This window comes from Aphis gossypii, unplaced genomic scaffold (genome assembly GCF_020184175.1).
Source record: "Aphis gossypii isolate Hap1 unplaced genomic scaffold, ASM2018417v2 Contig00553, whole genome shotgun sequence".
NCBI classification, from domain to species: domain Eukaryota; kingdom Metazoa; phylum Arthropoda; class Insecta; order Hemiptera; family Aphididae; genus Aphis; species Aphis gossypii.
This window is the reverse complement of record NW_026083158.1, coordinates 32,659-53,693: the sequence shown is the minus strand read 5'-3', so window position 1 is coordinate 53,693 and position 21,035 is coordinate 32,659. Positions and strand designations below refer to the sequence as shown.

Genomic DNA, 21,035 nt, shown 5'->3' with positions numbered 1-21,035 from the left:
AATATTACGCAATTTAAACAAAGAAGTAACATTTTTCTATTATTATTTGTTGGCAAATGCCACATACAACAATAGTATAAATATTGTACGTAATATATGTTATCAGAACGATACATATATAATGTTAAAATAACATATTATTTAAACAACTAAAAGTAACTATAAAAGATAAAAAAAGAGGGCTAATTTAAACTGTTAACTTTTTCACAGAATTAAATAATAATTACATTTATATAATATCACTGAAATCCATTTCTTCAGAAGTAAATGTAACCTTGCGGGTGACGGAACTAGTGTAGATGTTTGTGTAAATTTAGCTGGAGATGTTTGTGTAAATATAGCTGGAGATGATTGTGTAATTGTAGCTGGAGATGTTTGTGGTACTGGTGTAAATGTAATATTAGTATCATGAGTTGGAAATGAGTATGGCAATGAAGGATCAAGGAAAATGCATGTTCATCGGATAACTTTGTGAATGATAATTATAATTATGAGTTGATGGATCAGAAATGTAGTGATTATTTTGATATGTTGATTGTTGTTGATTAAAATATCCATAATCTGCTTCAAATAAAATATTTCATATTGAACAATACTAATTCTAACTTGTTGGTTGTATTTTTCTAATTTATTTCCAACAAACTGTCCAAATGATTGACTTTCATTATTTACAGATGAGGCTGATGCCACCGTTTCTAGAATTTTAAGCGCTTTATCTAGTCTACCATCTTCTTTGATAATTTTTTTTTTTTTTTTTATGGCTGTGTTGATGAACCTTGATTTTCAGAGGTAATTTGTGATTCTTTTGAATGAATTTGTAGTTCTTCAGTATGAATTTGGTTAATTTTGGTTGGATCATTATCATCGAACATCTAAAATAAATTACGGGGATTGTAAATAATGTGTGCATGAGAATTAATAAAAATGATTATGATACCACAAAATATTATTATTTATTTAAAGTAAAAATTTCAAACATGCACAATTTTACTTATTATAATATACAGTGTGTTCGCCAATTTAGGGAATTTCTCGGCCGGATTTTTTTGGAATAAATCCATTTTTTGTTTTTACAAACTGGTGGTATAGAATTACACATTTTCCGATACATATCAAATTTTTTAGAAATTTTGGTCTGCGTATGCTCAGTAAAAACTTTTTTTTTTGAACATCATATTCGGATAGGTCTATTTTTTTAAAAGCAATTTTGATGTACCTATCAATTATGGTTCTAAATTCAAAATTGACTGAATAAGAGCCATGTCAATTTTAATAAATAATACATTTTTTATTATTTTAAAAATTTATAAAATCGTTTATAATTAGTTCATAATGGTTACTTTTTAAATATTTATACATTTTTTTTTTAGAAGTGTCATAAACAAGACTAACATAATACGGGTATAAAATTATAACACTACTAAAAAAAATACGTACAAATATTCAAAAGGTAACCAATAAGAATTAATTATAAATGATTTTATAAATTTTTTAAAATAATAAAAAAAATGTATTATTTATCAAAATTGACATGCTCTTATTCAGTCAATTTTGAATTTAGAACCATAGTTGATACATCAAAATTGCTTAAAAAAATAGACCTATCCGAATATGATGTTCAAAATAGATGTTGTTATTCAAAAAAAAAAGTTTTTACTGAGCATGGTAGAAAAATAGATAGCAGATCAAAATATAAAAAAATTTGAAATATATCAAAAAATGTGTATTAATATACCACCAGTTTATAAAAAAAATTCCAGCCGAGAAATTCAGTGTTCTCTAAATTGGTGAGCACCCTGTATAATATAATATATTAATAATAATCAATTTTAAAATGTTAACTTAAATTAATTAGGTAGTTTAATAAATATTTTTTTAACATAATGAAAAAATAAATCAATTATAATTTATGCTGAATAATATACACAAAGTAATTAAAATGAATAAAACAAATGATTACTATGAAATATGATTGTTTAAATATTTATTTGTATTATTATATTATAATCGTATTATTTTATATACAACTTCAGGTACTTAATACACCAAAAAAAATGGTTGGAAATTGCAAATGATTTTGAAAGTAAGTGGAACTTTCCACACACAATGGGTTCTATGGATGGAAAACATGTGGTAATCCAAGCTTCTATCAATACTAGGAGTGAATATATTAACTATAAATCTTCATTCTGTATTGTCTTATTTGCTGTTGTTGATGCGAACTATAATTTCATATTCGTCGATGCAGGTTGCCAAGGAAGAATTTCAGACGCAGGTGTATTTCAGGATTGTCAACTTAATAAAAGATTAAAATCGAATTCACTAGATTTACCATTATAAGCTCCACTACCAGGTAGACATAAAAAAATACCATATTTTTTTATTGGAGATGGAGCATTTTCTTTAACAGAAAATATAATGAAACCTTTTCCTGACTTACATTCTAAAGGCACGCCTGCGCCGCAACGAATATATAATTATAGACTTTCTCGAGCACGTCGGGTAGTGGAAAATGTTTTCGTTATTATTTAATCTGTATTTAGAGTTCTCCGAAAACCTCTATTATTAAATCCAGAAAAATCAGAACTAGTTGTTACGACTATAGCACATCTCCATAATTTTTTAAGAAGAAATAATAATTCAGCCGCTATTTATACTCCAAATGGAATATTCGATTCTGAAGTAAATGGAAACTTCATTGAAGGAACATGGAGGAACACTAATAATGAAAAAATACAATACATTACCAATAAGAAGAGTAGCGCGTAAATCTACTTTAAATTTGATGGAAATACGAAAAGAAGTAATGCACTACTGTAGTAATGAAGGTTATGTTAGTTGGCAAGAAGAATATGCATAATTTAAATAGGTATTTTAAAAATATTTTAAATACTCGTATTAAAAAATAATGTTATCATCAGTAGTTATATTTATCACTTTAGTTTAATATGTTATTATTATTTTTTTAATTAGCTGATAATAAACACGAAATAAAAATATTCCAATATTTTTAAAATTACTTATAAGTTATAACCATATAAAAATTTCTAAATTTACCGTGCATCTTCTTTGTCGAGGAGTATCTTTGTTTTTTAAAAATTCTAGACTTTCAAATGCAAACTATGATGACTTATACACATCTTCGGCGCCTTATGAGTGAACAAAATTTTATAATTAACTATAATTTAGTTTACGTAATATTGACTTACCTGAACCGGTTCCTATACTTTTACGTATTTTCATTTTTTCTCTTCTATACGCAGCAAGTATTGTCACAATTTTAGTTTTACAGTCATTTGCAGTGATTGTAGTTGAAGTATGATCGGACAATTCACTTGCGATTTCATTCCAAGCATCATTTTCAAAATCTTATTTAAATTATTTTTGTTCGTAGGGCTCCATATTATTTCCTTACTACGATAAACTTCAATAAGTTTTAATACATTTTCATTTGTCCAATTTACCATAGTTACAAAATGTATTTAAACGATAGGTATTAAAGGACTATGGTTTGTCTTAGGAGGTTAATCGTCAACTAAATTAATGTTGTTATTATGATAAAATGGAAAATAAAATGTATGCTGCAATTTGGTGGTTATTTATAAATATTAATATGCATAACATTATAACAATAATATCATACTAGTATAAATAATTATTTCGACAATCGAATATCGATATTATATAGGCATATATTTTATTAATTTTTGATTCAAAATAATGTATGTTTGTATGCTATATTCGTAAGGTGTTACATGATTATGTTCGTAATTTCGTCCATACATATTGTAACGTGAACGAGTATCACCCTTTGATGTTTCGCCAAAATACCGACAATCGGCGGATCGGTGATTTGTTGCACTCTTATGTCACACGAACATTGTTACGTGTTACATGTTCACTGTTTTGTTACGCTAGTGTGTACGCGCCTTTAGAATCCTAGGTTTACTTAAATTTGTTTTTTCTAACCGTAAGTTGTGTTGCTGCTGAGCACTTTAATTTGGTACTATGTCCATGATTCAGTTGGATTTCCACAAGCCAATTTACCGGAAGAACACTAAATTCCTTGGTGTCGGTAAACTTCACCACTACCCATTTCATTGATCGATTCTGGAATACCATTGTAATAATTTTAAATTTGTAAATTGTAAATTTGTGATGTATTTTTGTAAGACAAAGACAACGCATATGTGTGTACTATCCTTTTGGCCAGAGGCGTGCCTGTTAGTTGTTACCCACGAAATATGCTATGATATGGAATGAAATACAACTTACCTTTTTATATAAATTTTCCATATGGTTCTAAGATAAAATAGTTAAAATAACAGCTTAATAATCAATAACTACTATTTAAAAAATGATGATCGTTTGTCGGTTGATCTAAATGCGATCGGTAATAAAATATTATTATAATTGAGCGTGAACGGACAGTTTCGCAATGAGACAATGGAATGGATATCTAGTAGTCAGAAGATACGCTGCCGGTCATCGATAACATTGTAGTAACCCGTCGCTCTCACCGCTGGGTTTGTACACGCTTCTTTTATGACGAGTGCACGTTCGCTGCTATTTGGAGTGGAAGAGGTTGAAAAGATATATATAATAAATATTAAGACTTTATTGATTATAAACGTTAAGTTACAACTGTTTTTTGAACCGTATCAAATTAATTAATATATTTATTATAATTAGAAGTTTTTCGACGGAATAGAACTCTACGGAGAGTAAGTGTTGTGAGAACGTCTCCCTAGAGGCTTCGGGTAAGCATGGGTGAGACGTTGTGTGTAAGACTTGTAAGACTTCTCTGATCAGAGCTTGTGAATGGCTCCTATTTATATGGAGACATGCCCTGATTAGGATAGGATGATTGCCGTTATAGAAAACTGCTACAATAATCTAAATCGGTGTTTACCAATGAGAAGGCCCGATTAGTGGCCTATTCCGGTGGCGTGATGTTGTGTTTGACCTTTTTCACTATAGGCTTTCCGTACCTACGTCAGCTTACTACACTAATATAATTTATATTTCTGAACTCTGCAAAGTATATTAATCTAAAGTAAATTTATGATGAATAAAAGTGTAAAAAGTAATTTATTGTTTTGAAAACTATTATAATAAATGTTTAATCCATCCAATATAAAATCAATTGTTGTTATAATAACTATATATATAATAAAATGTATTAATATAAATATATTTATAATGTGAAACAATTTATTTGTATGTTTGTATGTAGATTATACTTTATAAACATTTTATATACTAAATTATTAACCTAAGATATTTATTGTAGATACTTGTATAATAATATTATAGATAATTTCAAATCGTAAAATAATTTTTATTGATAAGTATAATTGAGAATTATATGATGCTAATTTATTGTTATTAATATATTTATCAAGGATATCCCTACTTTAAAAATGTTGAACTTGTAACGTGCCACGTACAAACAATGGAATGATGTAAAAAATGAATACTTTTGAATTATTTCTAAGTGTTTTATTTCGACAAAAATATTCTACGTCCAAATGACGAAATTATTGAACTGGGTGACGTGAAGGTGCTCGCTCTAACTCTGGTGGATCACGTCTGAAATGTGCCTAATCTTGGCCCCCTTATATATCATCCACGGACTCCCGCGGTACCTTAAGGTCCCTGATGGTCAGCGTCACCTGCATCCGCTTCTTCCCACGCTTTGCGTTATCTGAGCGACGCCGTGCGTCAATAATACATCTATGATATTCTACCGAGTGGGTAATTACGTACCTAGTATGTTTTACCGGGTGGTGATGTATTCATTACATGCCTCCGGCAGCAATCATATAAATCATATAGTTGTTATATTCTAGCGGGTAGAAAGCATACGGGCGATGATACTGTTGATTGGTTTTTTACCTTTCGTTTTAGGTCCCAATTTATTATACCCGATCATTGCTTACTTGGCTGCTCACCCTTAGCATAATTATAGGGATGTTTGTTATGCCCCTATGGTTATTGTTGGCTACAGTATGTAGTAATTTATATATTATATTTAATATAAGTATCAGAGCACGTTGCAGACTCAAAATATCAACTGATGACTTGGCATTATTTGATAGCAGTAACAGTCAATTATGACCAATTTTGGGCTGTTTAGCTGGGAGCTCACACATATTTATTATATGTGTTTATCATGGTCTTACTAAACCAAACGATTCAAATATTTTTTTTTCAAGATTTTGTGAATGAAATGATAAATATTGTTAACAATGGATTTTTATTTAATGATGTATTATATAAAGTTTATGTCCATAGAATTATTTGTGATACTCCGGCAAAATCTTTTCTTCTCAAAATAAATGGCCACACAGGTTATTTTAGTTGCACCAATGTACTCAAGAAGGTGAATTTCTAAATGGTCGTATATGTTTTCCAGAAATTAAAAATAATATTTTAAGAACCGATGAGGCATTCATACGATATGAGTACGAAGAATTTCATCAAAGACAATCAATTTTACTAAATATTCAAAATTTTAAACAACCTATTACTAGAGTATGTTTGGATTATATGCATTTAATATGCATCGATGTTCTTAAGAAGATAATAAAATTGTGGCTAGAAGGCAAATCAAATTACAGATTTGTAAGTTTACCTCATGCTAAAATATTGTCGTTGACTTCAAAATTATAAAATATTATATTACTAAAGACTTAGCTCGAAGATCCCAAAGTATTGAATTTATTGAGAAATGGAAAGCCACAGAATTAAGGCAGTTTCTGTTATATACTTGTCCAGTTATTTTAAAAGATATTTTACATCCAAAAGTTATAGATAATATTATGACTCTTCATGTCAGTATGCGAATTCTGTGTAGTAAGAGTATTTTGCAAAAATATTCTGATTATGCCAAGAACTATTGTAACATTTTATTGATACATTTTTAATTTTATACGGATAACACTTTGTTTCTCATAATGTTCACGGATTGCTACATATTGTAAATGATGCCAAATTATTAGGAACTTTGGATGAATTTAGCGCTTTTCCTTTTGAAAATAAACTTAGGTTACTCAAACGACAGTTGCGGAAATCTGATAGACTTACTCAACAACCTCATAGAAGGTACATTGAGGAATCTAATAATAAGACCTATACTGTTAGTTCCTCATTAGTAAATAAGTATACAAAGAAACTATCAAAAGGTCCAGTTATTGATACATCTGATGTCGATAGGCAATATAAAAAAGCTAAAATTAACAATATCTGTGTACATATTACAAGTCCTGATAACTATTACATGTTAAACAATAAAAGTATCATAGTTATTAGCAATATTGTATTTGATCAAGTTCTTAAATGCATGACAGTCTAAGGGAAAAAATATTTTAAGTATACAGATATTTAAAAAACTACACGTAATTCTTCGATAATTGATTGTTGGGTAGTGGAAGATTTAGAATCTAACCTCCAAAGTTGGCCAATATTGGAAATAAAATACAAGTGTCGGGCTTTACCTATTTATGATGGTAGTGATAAGTTAGCTATGTTTCCAATTTTACATGGTGATAGTTCACAGATGTAATTCTCTGATACTTGCATCTTACTATATTATATTATTGTAAATAGGGTTCTTAATTTAAATATATGTATACAAACGTATCATATAACATAACGTATATTAAAAAAAAAAAAATTTGTAAATACTTTTATATTATTATCATACCTATCTAATTTTCTACATCTAACAGCAGCAGCAATGTCTGATGTAAACAATATATGAAGTGTAGTTGAATTTGACGATGGCAGCATCCATATAATCCCAAAAATTGGTTTTTGGACAAATTCAAATGTTACTGGCCTAGTCAAGGAACATTTAAAACGATCAATGCTTACATAAAAGCAGTTAAAAAAATGGTTTGCCCTGATGAAAACTGGCCTATATTTGAAGCTCAAATACTAGCAGATCAGGTAATAGTTGAAATTATTTTTAATTTAAACAAATAATTTTTACATTTATTTAATGTAAAATAATCTACAGATGATTTAGATGTTGCATTCAATAAACTCAAAAAGGCAGAAACTCATACTGATTTAGCAACAAATACCAAACACGACAAGCTTAGCAGAAATTTAAGACACAAAAAAAGAACAATGAGTTCTTCATCATCGAGTGATGAAGATAAGGCAACTAAAATTACATAAGTTCAAGTACCTGCAGTACCGAAACTACCTTCAGGTGGTAAAAATATATCAGATATTGATAAAAAAAAATTAGCTTCTGGTACTGTTCAGTTTTACCAAAAAAATAGGTCATCAAACAAACCAGTGTCATACGACTATAAAGGTAAATATTTCTTTGGAACTATTCTGTAAAAACACTAGTATTTTTAATTTTATACTAATTTTAATATTTTTGTTGGATACTTATCGGTCGTTGATGCGCGGATGCAGTCTTTGCGCGTGTGGCTGGCGCAAGTTTACCACCGTGCGTGAGGGGTCACGATAGTGTTCGTTTTTGCGACGTCTTTGAGTCGTTCCGTTGTGTTGTCGGCATTGGGGGACACACTGCTTCGCCTGAAATTGGTGCCGACCTACCGGTCGCCTTGTTTTGTTGTTGTTGTCTGGCGCGTGTGGTTTTTTACGTCTCCGTGTCGTGTTTTGTGTCGTCATTTTTACTTAACTGCGTTTTTTATTGCTTTCATTAAAATGTGTGTTCGCCCTTTATTGCAACATACACACGTTATTAACACACGCATTAACAAAGTTCGTTCCATTAAGGTGTGTCTTCTCCGTGTATTACAACACACACTAAGTTTCCAACGTCAGTGCCCGACCATTTTTGCTGTATATTCACATTGGTGTTTGTGCTACGACTGGTGAGGCTGAGAAACATTGTCCGTCCCACGCGTTAGCTGGATCCAGGTCAGCCTTATATCATCCCTCTCTTTTGTTTTTTTTTTGTTTGTTAATATTTTATATTATAATATTATAATATTATGATACTATATACTTATAATACTATGTTATTTTAAGTTTACTAACATTAGTACGTAAGAATATATATATATATAATATATATATATATATATATATATATATATATATATTGTTATTTATACGTGTAAGAGTTTGCAATATGTTCTTTTCGATAAATTTAATACAGTCCACTTTCTTATAATCAGTGTTGCCAGTTATTATTTTGGAAATAAGCTGAAAGTACAATAAAAAAAGACTAGAATTCGGCTAAATAACAAAATTCAAGATGTATAACAAACAAGCAGATATGTTATCATTTTTGTGATACACAACTTTACTGCATGAATTTACGAGTTTATTTATATGAGTCACACCATCACACACCACTATTATTATCATTTATAATCATATTTAATAACCATAGACCTTATACTCATAAGGTCTATGTTAATAACAGTAGATAAAATGATAAATTTAAAATAAATTATATTTGAAACTTTATAATATTAAATAATATATAATATATAATAATTTAATAAACACTTGATAGTAAATAATAAAAAATAAAAACATAATTATAAATCTTTTTAACTTGTAAAACAATGAACTCTTGTTTATAATATATAATAATTAATGATATAATGATATAAATAAAAAAAAATATGCTTAATTAAATTTGAAAGTCTGCAAAACTTATAATATTATCATCATCAGTCTCATTTAACTCAGTCTCAATTGTATTATAAACATCATTTGTTCCAATTTTTTTAATAACAGAGTCTGGTAAGACAAAATTGTGACAACACTTTTTATTTCTCTTTAATCCTGATCTAATATATAGTAAACTTATTAGCATTGGCGATTTCATTTTGTTTCTTAATTTATTTTTGATCAAATTCATTTGACTGAACACTCGTTCACAAGCTGCATTGGACCAAGGTATACATAATACAGTAAGTGCCAAGTTGGCAAGTTCTTTAAACGGATTATTACTTGCAGAGTCTTGAAATGAATACACTTCACTCCAAAACTCTACAGCTGAATTAGTATTTTTCCAGTTTAATAAATTAATGTTGCGCCATTGTAGATCAATTTTTTCAATTTCTTTATTTTGAAATCCAAAAAACTCACATATTGGACTAATATTCTCTTTTATTTGCTTCAATGAATTACTAGGAGATAGTAATTCAATTTTTTCCAATATGTCTATATTATCGGGCAGTCTTTGCTGAAACTGTTTTATGATATCAATTAAAAATGCAATACATCTATCTCTTAATTCCTTTTCTTCACCTTCTGATATTTTTTTTATTTTTTTAAGTTCATTTATTTGATTTTCAAATCCATAACCTAAATAAGGTTTGGGGTTTAAGTGAGAAGTGAAATCTAATGATTTAACAGGATGGTATGTATATGTAGGAACAACTACTAATTTTATAAATGATGTTATTAAAGACACTAAATCTTTAGCCAATTTTGTTGAATCAACATGTTCTGATTCGAACAATTTATTCACTCTTTGAATTTCCCCTAGTAATGGTCTTAAGAATAGCAAATATGCTAGATTTTTTTCATCTGTGTATATCGAATACAACATTTCAGCTGTATAACACCTATCTTTATTTCTAGAGATACCAAAATGGGTCTTGAGTTCATACCATTGACCAACAATACGAACTACTGCCGTTTCGACTGACAACCAACGAGTATTCGATGCTTGAACTATTTTAAGTGGGTCATGTCCGTTGTTAATAGTATTATAGATTTCTTTATATGAGTGTTGTCGTAGTGTTGATTTAGAAAACCAATTGTAAGTTTCAGATATCAAAAAATCTAAATGTCTTGGGATAGTATGAGCACAAGCATGGGAAGTTGCCAGTTGTAATGAGTGACAAACACATCTAATTAAAATCAAATTAGGATTGTCTTCCTTTAACATTTTAAAGACGCCGTTATTAATACCAACCATCACGCTTGCATTATCAGAACCTAAACCTACCATGTTTTTAATATCCAAATCAAATTTTTTTAAACAAGTTTTTATAGCTGTTACAATTGCCATTGCATTACATCCAACCAGTTCTTCAAGAGATAAAAATGTAGTTTTTATTTTTTTTTGACTTTTACTTAAATATATAATGGCTATTCCAAGAAATTTATGAACAGCTATATCAGTAGACTCGTCAATCAGTAAACTATACATATCACCAATGTCCTCTTTCAAGTTAGACATAAAGTAGGGTGCATAGACATTAACAATAATTTTAGAACATTTGGTTCTATGAATTTTTATACTATTATGAGTAAAGTGTGTATTGCACAATTCACCAAGATGATCAATCGGTAATATTGCACAATGGTTACTCACAAAAAGTGATAAGGCAGCTTCTGATCGATTTGTGTCTAAGGAAATTGGTTTAAATTTAATACTGTTTTGTTGATGAATTTTGATGGCACTTACTGACGATTTATGTTTTTGGCTTTCTCCATGACTTACCAAATCAAATCGCTTTGCTCGTATCGTTACGCAACAAGTTTTACAAAATGCTTTTGTTGGATCTTGTTCGTATTCTTGAAGCCACTCTTTAAATGACTTTTCTTGTAGCCAGATTTTTCGAAATTTTTGAAAATACTGCGGTTTTCCCATACTAAAAAGAATGTTAAATAAATTTCTCGTAGGAATGTATAATAATTTGTGAAAATATCGTGAAATATTTAAAAAAAAAAAAAATTAGTTAAAGGCCAGAAATAAGCTAACTAAAAATGATAAATAGCTAGGAAAAAGGCCAGAAGCTAGATCAAATAATTCATCGGCTAAATCAGATTAAAAAAGGCTAGATTTGGCCTTAAAATGGCTAAACTGGCAACACTGCTTATAATTTGTTATCTGTTGTTTTTAATACATCGTAATTTCTGCCCAGTACATTTGCTAATAATTTATAGTACTACTTATCCGGCGCATGTAACTCTGCGAGTCTATACCCGGCAGACACCCAGTGGTGTCATAAAAGATCAGGTAGTCGCGCAAACAATTTTATTTAAATTCGATATTTTAGAACATGTTCAAAGTCCAATCTATGCCGAACCTTTCAGTAGTCATCAAACTTATTCAAGGATAGAACATTTATAATTTAATAATAATATAAAAATAAAATCTTGATCTAATAATATTTTAACATTTTAGAAAATATCCGTCGAAGTTTAAGCTACACTAGTGAACCTTCAAGTGACTATCAAACTGATTCAAGTAAAGATCTCATAATATAATATTATATAATTTACTTAAATTAATATAAAATTAAATCATGATAACATTTATATACAATTATATTTTAGAAAATTGTGTACAAGTTTAAATTACGAAGAACCTTCCAGTGGTCGTCAAACTAACTCAAGTAAAGATCTAATATTTATAGTTCAATAATATAAGAATAATCTAGTCTAGATAATATATAAAACATTTTTATTTAATATTTTAGAACGTTTTCATCCAAGTCCAAGTCACGATGAATTTTCCAGTGATCATCCGACTAACTCAAGTAAATATAAAACTGATTGTACTTTATTTAGTAAATATAAAAATTAAATCATTATAACATTTATATATTATATTTTAGAAAATGCATATCAAAGGTCAAGCTATGATAACAACCCAACAGATAATAAATCTCTATTTCAAAAAGGAAAAAACGTGAACGATGCCTTTCAAATAATGGTAAAATTTAGTTTACTATTTTTAATCTGCATATGCTCATACTTAAGTATAATAGTAATGAAATTATAATTATTATTATTTTCTAACAATCTATCTACCTACATGCATGAACTGTATTCACATGTTCACTTAACATTGCAAATTGTTCATAAAACTAAATTAACTATTAAAAATAGTCTATTACTAAATTATAATATATGAATTATTATATTTCAAGTATATATTTTGCATTTGTTACTTGTTTTATATTTTTAAGACTGTGTACTAAGACAACTTTCACATATAAAACTTCATTTATTTAAATTAGATGAAAAACTGTCTGCATTGAATTATCCTTCCCTACAAAACACAAACATTACTGATTATTATGATACCAATATTTTAGAAAATTTACGAGTGTGAAGTTGGGTGAACAAAGCTAGGTGAACAAATTCTTCGGGCGGCTAGTGATAAGAAAACTTGTATGCTCGGTTGCATTACGGTATTTTCTAGGCGCCCACCTTTTACATTGCCGTTTGTATGTAATACTTCCATTTCTAACCACTAGACAGCGGCACAAGATTTATCATGAAATAATTTCTTAAGTGACCGTACTTAGCTGACAGTGTTCCGGAGGAGTCGAAGGACTAAACATACATACGTGAAAGCCAGGAAAAATTCCCATCAGACGTATATATTTAAAAAGGACTCATAGCTTGTTGGGAAAACGAAAACGGCGTACCAACACGCCAGGTGACTGTTTTCCGTAGGACGCGTATCGGGTGTCCGTGCGTAGTTTTTAATTTTTTTTCGTCGAGTTCCCGGGAGAGTCGAAGAACTTAACCTACATTAGACGAAAGCTTTGGTTTTGTTTGTGGGTTTTGTAATTACTTTGTTGCATTCATTTATATTAGCCGCCATTGATTTGCGGCTTCCAAAAATTATTAATGATGTTCTAAAAGTGCAAGTATTATTGATAAATTATACTTACACTTTACGAGAAGTGAATTTGATTAATGATTATCGTCTATTTTATGTTTAGTTGTATTGGACTGTTCATGTGAGAATTATATTTTAATTGTTTTTGTTTGTTGAGTTTGTCAATGTTTGATATTTTTCATGTATTTCTTTAGTGTTTGATTTATGTTTAATTCAATTTGTTTCTTTTGAATTTGTTGGATTTCATTTCAGCCTAGGAGGTGTTAATTATTGATGTATGTTTAATGCTTTTATATGACGTCTTTAGTAAGTGCCATCTTTTGTAGAATTATTAAATGCCAGTATTGTAAATACCATATTTTTAACGAAGTCTATTGATGGTTCAGAATCAGTAGATGGCGTCTCACATATCGTTTAAAATTCGAATTTATTTAACCTTTTTGTCGATACTTATTACTCATTGTAGTTATTAGTCATATTAAATTTCTGTTAGACTGTTTAGTGTTTATATTATTAAATATAATATTATACTATTTGAATTAGTAGCTTAATTTTATATTGTCGATGACTGATGAGTTGCTGCATCCCCTGCATAGAACATATATAATATCATTATTCATTGTAGAAACTATAAATATATTTGATTATAAAGTTATAACTTGTATAAATAATATTTTAATTTTCTAGATTAAATTCTATTATTATAGACGATAACATTCAGTATAATATATTATATATATTAGTATCAAATTTATAATTAAAATTGGTTGGTCCTCACAATATTGTTTCTGTACTTGATTTTTCATTAAAATCTGGTCATCTCCCTGACATTGTCGTGCACAAGTGACGTGCATTATTATTTATTATTTTGATATTAGTTAGAATATTCTATTTAAGTGATATTATCCTCAGTTGTAACCATACATAATGTAGTATACCTATTAATTATTACAAGTTATGCATAACAAATGTCTTAATGAACCTTAATGTTATACATTTTATAACTTATAAAATAATTTATCTCACCAACTTCTCATATAAACATTTAGCTGTGTCATATTGTGTCATATGTGTTCCGGAGGGAGTCGAAGGACTTAACATACATACGTGGAAAGCCAGGAAAATTTCCCATCAGACGAAATAAAATCCAAGAACTCCCGGGCTTCATAAGTAACCGTACTTAGCTGACGAAAGCGCCAGGTGAACAATGCCGGTATGCCGTGTAATGAATACGCGCGCGTGGTTTTTGATTTTTCCGACAGTGTTCCGGAGGGAGTCGAAGGACTTAACATACATATTCGGAAAGCCAGGAAAATTTCCCATCAGACGAAATAAAATCCAAGAACTTCCGGGCTTCATAAGTAACCGTACTTAGCTGACGAAAGCGCCAGGTGAACAATGCCGGTGTGCCGTGTAATGTACACGCGCGCGTGGTTTTTGATTTTTCCGACAGTGTTCCGGAGGGAGTCGAAGGACTTAACATACATATTCGGAAAGCCAGGAAAATTTCCCATCAGACGAAATAAAATCCAAGAACTCCCGGGCTTCATAAGTAACCGTACTTAGCTGACGAAAGCGCCAGGTGAACAATGCCGGTATGCCGTGTAATGTATACGCGCGCGTGGTTTTTGATTTTTCCGACAGTGTTCCGGAGGGAGTCGAAGGACTTAACATACATATTCGGAAAGCCAGGAAAATTTCCCATCAGACGAAATAAAATTCAAGAACTCCCGGGCTTCATAAGTAAACGTACTTAGCTGACGAAAGCGCCAGGTGAACAATGCCGGTATGCCGTGTAATGTATACGCGCGCGTGGTTTTTGATTTTTCCGACAGTGTTCCGGAAGGAGTCGAAGGACTTAACATACATATTCGGAAAGCCAGGAAAATTTCCCATCAGACGAAATAAAATCCAAGAACTCCCGGGCTTCATAAGTAACCGTACTTAGCTGACGAAAGCGCCAGGTGAACAATGCCGGTATGCCGTGTAATGTATACGCGCGCGTGGTTTTTGATTTTTCCGACAGTGTTCCGGAGGGAGTCGAAGGACTTAACATACATACGTGGAAAGCAGGAAAATACTATACCCGACGAAATAAAATCCAAGAACTCCCGGGCTTCATAAGTTACCGTACTTAGCTGACGAAAGCGCCAGGTGAACAATGCCGGTATGCCGTGTAATGTATACGCGCGCGTGGTTTTTGATTTTTCCGACAGTGTTCCGGAGGGAGTCGAAGGACTTAACATGCATACGTGGAAAGCCAGGAAAATTTACTACCCGACGAAATAAAATCCAAGAACTCCCGGGCTTCATAAGTAACCGTACTTAGCTGACGAAAGCGCCAGGTGAACAATGCCGGTATGCCGTGTAATGTATACGCGCGCGTGGTTTTTGATTTTTCCGACAGTGTTCCGGAGGGAGTCGAAGGACTTAACATACATACGTGGAAAGCCAGGAAAATTTACTACCCGACGAAATAAAATCCAAGAACTCCCGGGCTTCATAAGTAACCGTACTTAGCTGACGAAAGCGCCAGGTGAACAATGCCGGTGTGCCGTGTAATGTATACGCGCGCGTGGTTTTTGATTTTTCCGACAGTGTTCCGGAGGGAGTCGAAGGACTTAACATACATATTCGGAAAGCCAGGAAAATTTCCCATCAGACGAAATAAAATCCAAGAACTCCCGGGCTTCATAAGTAACCGTACTTAGCTGACGAAAGCGCCAGGTGAACAATGCCGGTATGCCGTGTAATGAATACGCGCGCGTGGTTTTTGATTTTTCCGACAGTGTTCCGGAGGGAGTCGAAGGACTTAACATACATATTCGGAAAGCCAGGAAAATTTCCCATCAGACGAAATAAAATTCAAGAACTCCCGGGCTTCATAAGTAAACGTACTTAGCTGACGAAAGCGCCAGGTGAACAATGCCGGTATGCCGTGTAATGTATACGCGCGCGTGGTTTTTTGATTTTTCCGACAGTGTTCCGGAAGGAGTCGAAGGACTTAACATACATATTCGGAAAGCCAGGAAAATTTCCCATCAGACGAAATAAAATCCAAGAACTCCCGGGCTTCATAAGTAACCGTACTTAGCTGACGAAAGCGCCAGGTGAACAATGCCGGTATGCCGTGTAATGTATACGCGCGCGTGGTTTTTGATTTTTCCGACAGTGTTCCGGAGGGAGTCGAAGGACTTAACATACATACGTGGAAAGCCAGGAAAATTTACTACCCGACGAAATAAAATCCAAGAACTCCCGGGCTTCATAAATAACCGTACTTAGCTGACGAAAGCGCCAGGTGAACAATGCCGGTATGCCGTGTAATGTATTTTATGTTGATAGTTGATTCAAACCAATAACAATCTGTTAGATATAAAAATTAACTTACAGTGCTAAAATTGTGTCTTGGACCTTGGTCTATTCTTCCATAATTTTGTGCACCTCTACCTATTATCATTAAAAAAAGTTTAATTTACAAATTAATTTTTCTTAATGATACCTAATAGGTGCACAAAATGTAGTAAGGAGTATTAATTTATTACAATTTTTATTTTCCTTTATAACCATTCAAAGTTGGAATTTGTGAATTTTTTTTATGATTACTAATATTAATATTTTATTATTATATTGATGAAAATATAGATATGTTGCAATATAAGTTGAATATATTATTTATTATTCATTTTAAATACACCATTAAGAAGTGCTTCTAAAACTATGACTTAACTTGTTTAAAATTTAAAATGTTTCATTTTTATGTTGAAATTATTTAAATTATTGCTGGTAAATAATATATTGGTCCAGTATATTGCGAAAGGCTTTGTAATTGGTTGGTCCTCACAATATTGTTTGTGTACTTGATTTTTCATAAAATCTGTTCATCTCCCTGACATTGTCGTGCACAAGTGACGTGCATTATTATTTATTATTTTGATATTAGTTAGAATATTCTTTTTCAGTGATATTATCCTCAGTTGTAACCATACATAATGTAGTATACCTATTAATTTTTACAAGTTATGCATAACTAATGTCTTAATGAACCTTAATGTTATACATTTTATAACTTATAAAATAATTTATCTCACCAACTTCTCATATAAACATTTAGCTGTGTCATATTCCTTAGTAATTAAAAATGAACAATTACGCAAATTGCAACCTTAAAATCAAACTATAGATTAGTCAATAGACATACTCTTATTCACAAAGTTGCATTTAAATCTCAATTCAAAAACCAACAATTGAATATTTTTAATGGCAAGCGGAAAACAAAAACATCCATATATAATTTATATTTTTTTTCTTTTATTTTACGGTTTTTTTACACATTTTTTTTTTTTTGTATGCCCCTGTTTTTGGTGATGCTGTTGCTGTTGTGCTGTTGATGTTTTTGCTGTTTGAGTTGCTGGTGCTGTTGTTGGTGCTGCTGCTGTTGCTGTTGTTTTTTTTGTTGTTGTTGCTGTTGTTGTTGCTGTTGTTGTTGCTGTTGGTGTAGCTGTTGCTGTTGTTGTTGCTGTTGTCGCTTTTGCTGCAGCTGCAGCAGCAGCAGCAGCAGCAGCAGCAGATTGAGCCTTTAGGCTTTCAACCAAAGTTACTGCTGCTGCTACTGCAGCTTCAGCCTTCGTAGCAGCAAAAGCAGCCCTAGCAGCCTTTGTAGCTGCTCCTTCTGCCGCCGTCTTATAGCAGGAGACAGCTACATGGCCTTGCCAGCCACAATTATCGCAACCTAGGAAATCAAAAAAATTAATATATGTGAAATAACAGTGAAATTGATTATTGTATAAGTAAAATGTTAAATGTTAGTAACTCTTTTAAGATTCTTAAAAAAAACACACTTTGGCTATTACAAGAACAAAATATAGTTAAACAACCAGTGAAGATGTCATGTATCTACGGTAATTTGTTTTGAAGTTACACCAAAAATCAAATTCAATTTTGACCTCTCCAATGCACCAACGATATTCACTTTCCAATCGAACAAGATACTGAAATTAAAAATCGAAACATTATTTCGACTACTTATCGTGTGCAGACACAAAAAAAAACACACATCATTGTAAAATCAATGCATTCATCGTTCCACTCAGAATCTAAAAAAAAACTGAAACAACACATTCGGGTGTGGCGTCATCTTAAAATATTGAAATTTCATGAAGTTAGGGTGAAGACCTTCTCTGACGACTGACATGGATATCTTACTAAATATTATCTTTCTGAAATTTAATTAAATAATAAATGTACTTACGCTGACGTCCACCACGACCACGTCCACCTCGACCTCGTCCACCACGACCACGTCCACCACGACCAATTCCACGTTCAGCGGTGCCGCCGCCACGACCGCGGCCGCTACGACCACGACCACCACGACCAATGCCACGTTCAGCGGTGCCGCCGTTGCCGCCGCCACGACCACGACCACGACCGCCGCGATCACTAAGTTGAACGGTGCCGCCGTCGCACGGCCTGCCAAAGCCACCATCCAACGCCATGCCGAAGCCACCGTCCCACGTCCTACCGGAGCCGCCGTCCCATGGCCCGCCGTTCCCAGTAAATCTGTCGCCACCTCCACCACCACCGCCGCCAGCATTAAAATACAGATTTATAGACATCTATATTGTAGGTACATTCAATTAATATAGGTATAAAGTTCAAATGAGGTTTTAAGATTATATGGCATGTTGTATAAAAATATGGGAGTAGACCGTTTGAGCGAGTTAACCCAAATTATAGTCCGTTTGGGCGAATAGATATATATCGTTTGGGCGAGGGTTTATTCTACCAAAACTACCGTTTGAAGCTTTGTGCAAATAAGGTTTAAATAGGTTTATAAGTTAATTAATTATATATTGTATAGTAATGTACATAATTTAATAATTATTCATAATATGGTATAGGCAAGATATTATATAGTATGTATATTACTATAATATAGTTCTCTACAGTAGAAAAATAATAATTAAAATAACACGTTATATAATATTATAATAAGGTTTGAATTGGTTTATCAGTAAATTAATTAATACTATATTGTATATATTAAAATACGATTTTTAGTTTGACACTTTAACAACACATTATACGCACAAAGTACTACATGAAAGTATATAATTTTTCACAAGACAACACACACAATCACATAATAGCACACTGAAGTGTTATTACTTATTAGTTATAAATAATAATAATGAATAATGATTAATGATTAATTGCAACGATATCATCCGTATCTAGGTTTTTACCTCAAGAAGGTAAATATTTTTTACCCCCGCCCAAACGGTACAAATAATACTCGCCTAAACGGACTATTATTTTTCGGTAAAAATTATTATTTTCGCCCAAACGACCACCGCCCAAAAATATAATTCGGCAATAAATAGCCACTCTCATTCACCATTCATAAATGGTACAGAATTGTTCTTAATATTATGTTTTATAAAATTAATAATTAGGGTTGCACTACAATAATAAATAATAATGACTGTAATCTGTACATTGTGCTAAAATAAAGGACACAATTATGAAATGTTTAAAATAAATCAAATATTAATAAGGTGCATAAAGACGTGTCCGTAATCCGTTTATAATTAGTATAAATAAATACAACCACTGCCCACGGTTATTTATAGTTTGTCCAACAATATAGGTACTGCTCTAGCGCGAGAGTCCAGACGAAAATCGTATAATAAGATTTATAATTAATTAAGGAAATCGGGAATTATATGTTACATTAGATCAATAAAATGGTGTTGTTGCTTGAGTAATTTTTTTAATTAATTACTATAAATAAATTAAAAAAAAAAAAAAAACTAAAAGTAAAAGGTGCAAGGATCAAAATGTGAAAATGTACTTACGTCGGTAGATGGAACCGTTCGGATAGACCGGAGAAAGTGAGTGATGGACGATTGTCGCTAGTCGGCAGTCGCCACCAAGAGTTAGACCGTAGGCCGGTTAGTAGCCGTTGCCTTCCCACACAGCCCCACCAATCACATACATCATGTAGGTAGTTTTGAAGAAGACTAGATAACCGGTGCGCGGCGCGTTTTTTCCCAACAATTGTCTTGTCGGTCTCCTTACTGTGTGGTTTTACCCGCTCTGTGTAATCCCGGCTTTATGTGCACAGAAACGAATGTAAACATAAATTCCATTATAAAGCTGGTTGCGTGTTTTGACTTATTTTAGTTTTTACAAGGTACAAAATGTGCACAGTGATTGTGTTGGGATAACCGCCAGGTCCATTTCCCCAGCCCCACCAAAATTACATTTTTAACTTTTTTTTTTTTCATTCGATTGTGCTGCGTTAGTGCCGTTTGTTCTACTTGGTTTCATGTTTGTGCTGAGTACCTAACTCTATGAAATCAAATTTTAAGTAGGGCGGGGCTGGAGAAATTCTAGCCCCCCCAAAATGAAATTTCCGAATTTTTTTTTTTTCATT

At 31.7% G+C, this 21,035-nt stretch overlaps 1 protein-coding gene and 1 pseudogene across 1 annotated transcript; both read right to left on the bottom strand.

The window, feature by feature from the left end:
• Positions 1-229: 229 nt before the first annotated feature.
• On the bottom strand, positions 230-3,467 carry LOC126548850 (uncharacterized; annotated as a pseudogene).
• Positions 3,468-17,790: 14,323 nt separating this feature from the next.
• LOC126554608 (glycine, alanine and asparagine-rich protein-like) lies at positions 17,791-20,600 on the bottom strand. The gene is made up of 3 exons (XM_050209664.1): positions 20,455-20,600; positions 18,846-19,212; positions 17,791-18,326 (listed from the first exon to the last, which is right to left on the bottom strand). Exons 2-3 carry the CDS (start codon positions 19,210-19,212, stop codon positions 17,911-17,913), a joined length of 783 nt encoding a protein of 260 aa, XP_050065621.1. The 5' UTR covers positions 20,455-20,600; the 3' UTR covers positions 17,791-17,910.
• Positions 20,601-21,035: the final 435 nt, after the last annotated feature.